The following is a 9,534-nucleotide window of genomic DNA, read 5'->3' as shown; positions in this document are numbered from 1 at the left end:
ACATTCAATTTGGACATTCTCTTGTATAAAAAATGAAGGGTCATGAGAAAGACTTAAATAAAATCTTAACGAGTATGGGAGGTTCAAAATCTATATCATGAAGCTTTTATCCATTAATTTAGCAAAAGTGGATCAAACATTTGTGTTCGGAGAATTCCATTTGTATTCAAGGTGTTAAAAAAACTAAGATGACTCGGCTTGATTTATTCACTCATTCATGTGTTATGTTTTAGTCATTAATGTGAAGCTTCATTTGCTCTATCTATGCTAACGATTTCAATGCTTTCATCTATAATTTCGGACCGTTTGATATTCAATTAGGAGACAAGTCCTTCACTCGTATGAGGCACAATTGTGATAATAAAGCCAAGGTTGATCGTTTCTCAGTATCTAATCGGGTGATTGATTGTTCCTCCATTCTAATCGGTCGGATTCTTCCTCGTATGGTCCTGACCACTACCTAATTATTCATCTCAATGAGACTTTTCATTATGATTTGTATCTCTTCAAAGTGATCTTTTCTTGGTTCAAGGACAGATGATTTAACTAAACTATCATTAAAGTGTGATCTAATAACTCTTTTGATTCGACTTCAAATAAGTTTGTTAGATTTAAAAACAAACTTAAGCATATTAAAGGATGCTTGAAGCAATGGAGTGCTAAGATAGGTTATGTTAGAAGTATTAATCGATTTGAGCTGATGAAGAATTTTACGGATCTTAATATTGAGGTTGACAATGGTGGTGATAATATCGAGATAGCCCCTGTTCAGGATGGGAATCTAAAATAGCTTGCTGCTCTGATCAGAATTGATACATGACATATTTTAAAATACCTGGACACAATTGGGTGACGAAAATTCTAAGTTACTCCAGCAAAATTATCATATCAACAGACTTTGAAAATTGAGAATATGAACATACATTTAAAGAAGCTATCTTCTTATAAGCTTCTTCCTTAGAATCTTTTTTCTCGGTTACTGAAGTTAAAAGTGCGGTTTGGAGCTGTGGTAGCGACAAACCTCCTGGACCGGACAGATTCACTTTCAAATTTATTAAGCACTTTTAGGAAATGCTTAATGCGGACATCCTTGGCTTTATTGATGAATTTCATTCCTCTGCTCTTATACCAAGAGGATGTAATCCTTCATTTTCACATCGATCCCTAAAATTTCGAACCATATACTTGTTATAGATTTTAAACCTATTAGCCTCACTATAGTTCCATACAAAATTATGACTAAAGTTCTCTCTAATACACTTGCATATGTGATTGACGACATCATCTCTCTGGATCCAGTCCACTATTTCAAATGTAGACAAATTCTTGACGGTCCTCAATGATCTTGGAGGTTGCTGATTGGTGGAAAAAATTAAAGAAAAAAGCGTTACTATTTGAGCTGGATCTTGAAAAAGCATTTGATTACTTGAGCTCGGATTATCTCTTATCCATGCTTTATTTCCTCGGATTTGGTGAAAGTGGATTTCATGAATTCAGGTTTTCCTTATTTCTGTGGTGGTTTCTATCTTCATTAACGGATGTCCTACTTCCAAATTCAGTATTCGTCGTGGGCTTCGTCAAGGAGATCCTTTATCGCCTATCCTTTTCATTATCGAAAATGAAGGTTTGCATGTAGCGGTCCAGGATGCTATAGATAATAGTCTTTATTCTGGTCTACGTCTTGGTGATGTGTATAACAAGCTTGTGATTTCTCACAGTTTCTGCGTTGATGACACTCTGTTTTCTGGGAATGGACCGACTCCAATGTTTGAAACTTAATCACTCTGCTTAGATACTTCTACGTTGCAACATATTTGAGATTTAATATACTTAAATCTTCAATATGGTATTGGGTTTGAGAATATTGAGCCTCATCATGTTGCGACTCAAACTGGATGCGCGACTTCTAGGTTCCCTTTTTTATCTACGAATTCCCATATGGAGTAACATGAATCATTATAGTAGTTGACAACCATCCATCGATATCGATAAAACTATAATAAGACTTGCAAAATTAAAAATTAATGTCCAGTGGTAGATTAACATTATTCAAGTCTGTTTTGGGTTATACGGGATTATATTACTTCTTCTTTACAAAGCTCTTTCCATCATGATCGATCATCTTGAAGCTATACGAGTTACTTTCCTTTGGGATCCCTAACCATAGATGGGGATCCAACACTTATGGTTCTTAGAAAAATATCATTGGTCTTATTGTTGGAAAATCGTGTGTACTTTTAACAAATCAGATTAACGCAGCGGATAGTTAAAATAATAATCTTTTAATATTTTATGAACAAAATTTTACAATATTAAATAATCACATATTTAATAAAACATGCACACGATTAAACCTTCCCATCGATCCAGTTACGCCATAATAATTGTCATGAATATTAAATCATAAGATGAGTTAACGATATACCTTTCTTGAAGAACGGAGAGAAACCTACGATCAAAAGTATGACTGTCTCTTTGGATAGTCCACACTTTCTTGAAGAACAGAGAGAAACCTACGATCAAAAGTAAGACCGTCTATTTGGATAGTCCACACTACACTTTCAGACAACGTCAATGGATGCTAGTCCAAACCCAAGTAACTTATTAATATAATCCAATTATATTAATAAACCAATAATAATTAATCCTCCGTAAATGGTTTCAATATGAACCAAAAATTAACCATGAGCTAGTTTGATTTTTGTGATACAATAACAACGAAAAGGATTTTGATTTTTCTTTGTTTTCGTACTCTAAACAAGAATGTGTGTGTGTGTGTTTGTTTTCTTTCATTATCTCTGCCTTTATAGAAATATTCCATATTCATATATGTAATATCTGAAATCTAATAAGTTAAACGACTTTTGTAAAATGAGTCCAAAATTCGGTGGAGCAAAATCTTGCAAAATCTTGCAAATATTTGATTCCTTTTATGTTTATAAAGTCGTATTTCTCAAATACTTTAGGGATATATCATGTAACTTATAATTAATAATTTCTATCATATCGCTTTCATGTGAATAGTTAATTAATTAATTTCGTTTCATTTACTATTCATATGAATAGTAAATGAATTAATTTCGATTTACTATTTTGTTACTTGAGTAATATATATACATCATATATATATATATATATATATATATATATATATATATATATATATATATATATATATATATATTATTTGACGTCTCGGTGTATATGTGTGTGACCCCGAAGGCTCAAATGAATTTGGCCATATAGTTATATGTTGTACATTGCACATTAATCCTACACTTATTTCAGTTGGAGGTCTTGGATTTACTAGCATGAGATCTCTTAATCTCTTCCTCTCATTTATAAATGGCTTTGGAGATACGTCAACTCCCCTAATTCTCATTGGGTCAGACTTCTTTCGGTTATCCATGGTCTCCAATTGTACGGGGTTAATCCAGTTGTTAAACATTTTTACGGTGACAGCTAGGTATATATTAAAAGAACCGTAACTGACATTCATTCTCGCCAGCTCATTGATCCGTCTTGCATTCAGAGGAAGTTGGGAAATGGTTGCAGTATTCGTTTCCAGTTTAGTACTTGGATCAATGGGTCTTTTCTACGATTCTAATTCCCACTTCTGTTCGCCTTGGACAAAATTCCCTCCTACTATGTTAATCAACGCATTTCCAATGGTGTTTCATGTTGATTGATATTGGAGATGGATTATTAGAGATGGTGATGAGTATTTACAGCTAATTCGGTTACTTTCTTTACTCTCTAATTCTCTTGTATCAACTATCTTTAAAGATGTAAATGGTCTCCTCACATATCTTGTAAATTCTCGTTTGCTAGTGCTCGTTCACTCATTGATAATTTTTCGTCGTTTACTTCATCCGCGGCTACATATTGGTGTAAGTATGTTCCGATTAAGGTTATTGTCTTTGTTTGGCGTCTTTTTCCAAGATATATTGCCTACAAAAGATAATCTTCTTCATCACAAGATTGATATTCCATGTCTGCTTTGCGCTTCTTGCCTTCAGTCTACCGAATATGTTGATCACACCTTCCTTCAATCTCAAGTTTGGCCTCGTGTACGAATTTGGGTGGATATGCCTCGTCCCTCTTGGTCTTCAGTTTCCAATATAAAGAGTTGGCTCGAGGCATTTAACGTCTGTTAGTAACAGGGACCAACCGGGCAACATGTGCAAATTTTAGGAGCATTCATTTAAAAAAAAAAAAGATATTTTAGTCCCATGCGGGAGATTCTAGTCAAACTTTATGGACCAAAGCGTAACTTTGTCTCTTCCATTTCCACTTCTGCCGACTGCCATAATATTCGTTTTGAATCCTCTATTTTCTTCTTATGGTAAATTTTTATCTATTTAAAAAAGTTATTATTTTTGTTATGACTGTTCAACTTCGTTCCGTGAAAATTTGATCTTAATTCAATTTGAATTAAGAATCAAAATCCGAAGCTTCATGTGCCGTCCTTTAACTATCCACGTGCGTGTTATTATAAGTTAGTGTACTACTCCAGTACTCCTAATGAGTTACTCCTTATGAGTTATGACTTGTTGAAAGTACAAAGAAATTAAATAATATATCTTCTTATAAATATTTATTTACTTATATTATTTAATATAGTATATAGGTCGAGTGTTATGTGGAGGCAAGTAGTGGAGTCAACCAAAAGCTAAAACACAACTCATTTTGTCTAAACTTGCTTAGAGTTATCAAAGAATACGTAAATCTTGTGTTATACACTTATACGTGCAATTTTATTCTTTGTTGCAAGTAAACGAAAATTCTATTTATTGTCATTTCATTATTATTATGAAAACAATTCAACTTTCATGTTGCTTACACGAATATAATACATTACCGGTTAGATTTCATGTTAACACAGTTATATTTACATGGAATAGATCAAGTTTTAATACCCTTCTCCTCAGTATTGAGATGGGAAATCATATCATATTTATATTTATATTTATATTTATTATATTATATTCATTAATAACTAGAAAGAAGCTCCGTTTCGAATACAATTAGTTGCATTGTATTCGTAAAATTATTTCGAGTTGAACGGTGATGACGGAGAAACTGAACTCGCGACAAAAAAAGATAAATTCCGTAAAAAATTGGGTGTGTTTTATTTAATAACTAGGTTTTGAGCCCGTGCGTTGCACGGCTACTCATAAATCGTCAAAAAATAACTATATATATAATTATTATTCTATGATGATGAAGTGAGCTTCAGCGTTGAATAAATAAGAGTTTACCAAGAAAACATTGTATAAATATCATCAACTTCACCACAAATGTTTGAAACGATCACCTAAGATGTCATTAAAATAACAACACATCACCAGCTAGTGAAACAATAACACAAAGTTATAGATATCAAGAAAGTGTGATTTAGTGAAACAAAAACACAAAATACTAATACTAAATAGTAAATAATCGATATAAGTATTCATATTATATCAAGCGTTGTGGAATTGTGCATAATGAATTTTAATACTTAAAGTATCCACATTTCTAGTTTGGGACGTCCAATATCAAGTGTCCACTTTGTGTTCCAACTAATGAGAAGAGGTTATTCTGGAGAGAGAAGATTTCTGATTGGTGAAGAATGAAGTTAGTAGAATTTTTTAAAACTGTGTGCAAAAAGTAAGTGAACACTTGTAATGAGACGGAGAGAGTATATAACAAAGAAATCATTTTAATTTGCCCAACTCAAGTTTATGCAAGATCTTACCATTTTGATCACTAAAAGTCAAACGATCGATCCCACATATTTTTTTACGCAGTATTACAGACAGTGGCAGAACTTGAACACGAATATAAAATTTTTTATTATCAGCAGGGGTAAACATTAAAAAAATCTTTTTTTTTTGGAAAAAAAAAATTTTTAATGTAAAATTTTTTTCCGTTAAATCTAGGTGGGATGGATACCTCTTTTGAGTAAAAAACATGTTCCACCCTTGATTATAGAATGATTTGGATCCATCATAAAAATGATAAGTGGCAGAAATATATCCTCAAATTAGAATTAAATTCAATTGACTACATCTTAAAATGTTTTTATTAATTTGTCAACATGATATATGCTATTTCTAAAACTAAAAATATAATCTGTTATTTTGGTTTGGATTTGCGTATATACTAATCCGTATAATCAATTACCAATTAACTAATTTTAATATGTTTTATTATTTTGATAGTATATTATATTATCTTTATTTAAATAAAAATTTTGAGAATGTGACATGAAAATTTCCTATTAATATGGTGCTAATTACAAATATGCTTAATTAATCTCTCTTTTATATAGATATATAAGATATAAGATATAAGATTATTATATTAAATTAAAAGTTAAATTTTAGTCTCCTAAAGTTACCATTCGTAGCCCTGAATAGTTACAAATTTTACGTGTGAACATTTAAAATTTATACCCCCTTAAGTGTGCCTCATGTGACACTTCCTTCCCTTAGCCTAAGCAGCTTGCTTCAAGTAATAAAACGGCCAAACTTTTGGCACATATAAGTATATATTTAAATAACAAAAAAAATAATAATAATAAATAATAATAATAATAATAATAATAATATAATAATAATAATAATAATAATAATAATAATAATAATAATATTATTATTATTATTATTATTATTATTATTATTATTATTATTATTATTATTATTATTATTACTACTACTACTACTACTCCGTATTAGAGAATCAAATACTAGTAAAGCATTTTGACGATAAATTCTCTGAATCAAAAGTCAAACTAAAACTATTAGTTATAAGAGAATGAAGGTTGTGATAATGTATAATTATAAGGGGAAAATTGCTAATGTGGTAAGGTTTTATTAAATAGTTATCAGAAAGTTGTGGTTAATGTGATAAAATATTATCTTTTTTAATAACAAAAAATATATTAAAGCTCAATTATAGCAAGAAGCTTGAGAAGGCCACGACGACTTTATAAGCCAATAATTCCAGCGTAAATTACATGTACCCGTATTACAATACCAAGTACAAGAAGTAATATGAATAACATCAAATTAATAAACAACTCTTCTTTAAGGAAGAGTTGCCATGAAGAATCTGATTGCGATGTCTCCATAAGTATCAAAGACAAGTCGAAACAATCACTGAAAGTCTCTTCTTCTTCAATAACAGAGGCGTGCCAATCTTTGAACCAGTTTATCCAATCAGACCAAACGGCAAACGAACATCAATCCACTTAGCGATCTTCACCCATAAATGTGCGTCAATGAACACCCAAACATAACATGCTCAATGGTCTCTACCCGATGATTGCAACTGAGACAGCTAATGTCTTGAATTTCAAGGTTGAGTCTAGACGAAAGTCTATCCAACACCAAAAGCCAAACAAAAATAATTACTTTAAGCGGTAACAAACTATTCCATACAGTACTCAAACCAACAGAAGATAAAAACATATTATCGATTTGTACCCTCGTCGGTCAAATCTTTGAAGTCCGATAGAGCCCAGACCCATGAATCTTTAGATTATGATAACAAGACATTACCAATGTCTGATGACAACAACTCCGAAGCAGAGATGTTGCGTGGACCAAGCTCCACACGAGACCAATTCCAGACGACATGACCATCAACTAAATGATCAACAACACGACAATCTTAGTTATACTCTAAATGCATCTGTCCTTCAATACGTTAACATTACACAAACTATTGACCAAGAATTGAATCGTACGAACATCTCCAACCTTCGCATGCAGAGTGTTTAGTGGAAAACTCTTTCCTAACTGATGCAAATTATAATTTATACTCTAAATGCATATATCCTTCAATACGTTAACATTACACAAACTATTGACCAAGAATTGAATCGTACGAACATCTCCCACCTTCGCATGCAGAGTGTTTGGTGGAAAACTCTTTCCTAACTGATGCAAATTATAATTTAGTTATATCACACCAAATGGAGTTATTAGTTAGCGAGCAAGTATTAAAAGAGTCCAGTGACCCATGAATGACATATGACTCTTTCCCAATTTGACTTAGAGAAGTTTTTAAATCGCCATAACCATTTAAATAAGAGAGCATGATCAAACGAATGCAGGCTCCCTATACCAAGCCACCCTTCTCCCTAGAAGATATAGATAACTCTCATTTGATCCAATGCATCTTATTATTAGCATCCGAACACCCTAAAAAAATGTTAGCACGAATACCTTTCGACTCTGATAAGATAGTTTTCGAACATTTATAGAGTGAGAAAAAATAAATTGACAAACTCCCTGTCATACCCCCAAATAGAGACGGGGAAATATGACGTCACAATATCACAACACAAGTATGTATAAACGAGAACGACTCTAAATGAGACGTTTTATAACAAAATTTGAATTTTTGCAGCGGAAATATGATAATGTATTACATAATAAAATTCATATGTAAATAACAAATGATAAGTCTAATATGTGGACTCCAATGCAACAGCTAACTAAGCATCATAGGGCAGCACACGAGCTAATCTTCACCTGATACAAACATGCTTAAAATGTCAACACAAAGGTTGAGTGAACATCATAGGTTTAAAAATTATAATAAGTTTTAGACCACAATATTTAATTCAAAATATCAAAATATTCAATATGCCATGAGTTATAATATCGAACTAAACGTTAACCCCTGACACTGTACGGATGTCGGCAATCATTATTATGTACCCCCTTGACGATCACGCCAATGGGTAGAGACGTCACTCTCAATAAGCCTACTCACAATAATTAAGCTTGCAAAATTTCCAATTCCAGCAATTAACGATATTATGGCGGGGATTTGCATGTAACAATAAATACATGTTTAACAAAAATCTCACGAAATTGCATATCAAATAGTTTAGGCACTTGTGTCTAAATTGTAAATCATTTCAAAAGCAAGCATGTGTCTCACCCCAAGATTTAATAAAACAGTTAATAAATAGTAAAAATGGGGCTATGAAGTTCACCTTAGTAGCAAGTAAGTAATTCCACGCAAGTAGTATGAACGGAGTATGTAATCGGAGATTTCAACCTAGAGATTTAGTTAACGTCTAACAGACATAAGGTTTGTTTATTAATATGGTAACTATATTAACAGTGACGATTTTCAAGAAAAGTTCCTATTTCTCAAAAGTTTCTATTTTTGGAAACCTACTATTTATGGAAAGCTTCCACTTATAGTAAGTTTCTAGTTTAGGAAGTTCGGGTTATAATTCTTAACAAAGATGTTGCACAATCTCGCCCAAACTTGGTTGCTAACATGCAAGTCATTCAAATGATCAATTGTTACCGGGTGCCCAGGATTCTTGACCAGAATCTAAGTCATGGCATTCGAAATCCACAAGTGGTTCCTGTGATGACCAGGGAATTTCTGACCAAATTTAAACTTGATCTTTATATGTTTCTGACACGACAAGCAAAGTCTGTAACGTTGAAGTCTCAAAAATGTGAACTGTGTTTATGTATTCATTTGACCTTTGACTACTCCCGACGATTCACGAACAAT

The 9,534-nt window shown here is 32.2% G+C and overlaps 1 protein-coding gene across 1 annotated transcript; it reads left to right on the top strand.

The window, feature by feature from the left end:
• The first annotated feature begins 1,339 nt into the window (after positions 1-1,339).
• On the top strand, positions 1,340-1,779 carry LOC139854075 (uncharacterized). Its single transcript, XM_071843398.1, has 2 exons — positions 1,340-1,497; positions 1,560-1,779. Exons 1-2 carry the CDS (start codon positions 1,340-1,342, stop codon positions 1,777-1,779), a joined length of 378 nt encoding a protein of 125 aa, XP_071699499.1.
• The last annotated feature ends 7,755 nt before the right edge of the window (positions 1,780-9,534 follow it).

Source organism: Rutidosis leptorrhynchoides, chromosome 6 (genome assembly GCF_046630445.1).
Source record: "Rutidosis leptorrhynchoides isolate AG116_Rl617_1_P2 chromosome 6, CSIRO_AGI_Rlap_v1, whole genome shotgun sequence".
NCBI lineage: Eukaryota > Viridiplantae > Streptophyta > Magnoliopsida > Asterales > Asteraceae > Rutidosis > Rutidosis leptorrhynchoides.
Note: the sequence above shows the minus strand (reverse complement) of the source record. Positions and strands in the feature narration are given on the sequence as shown.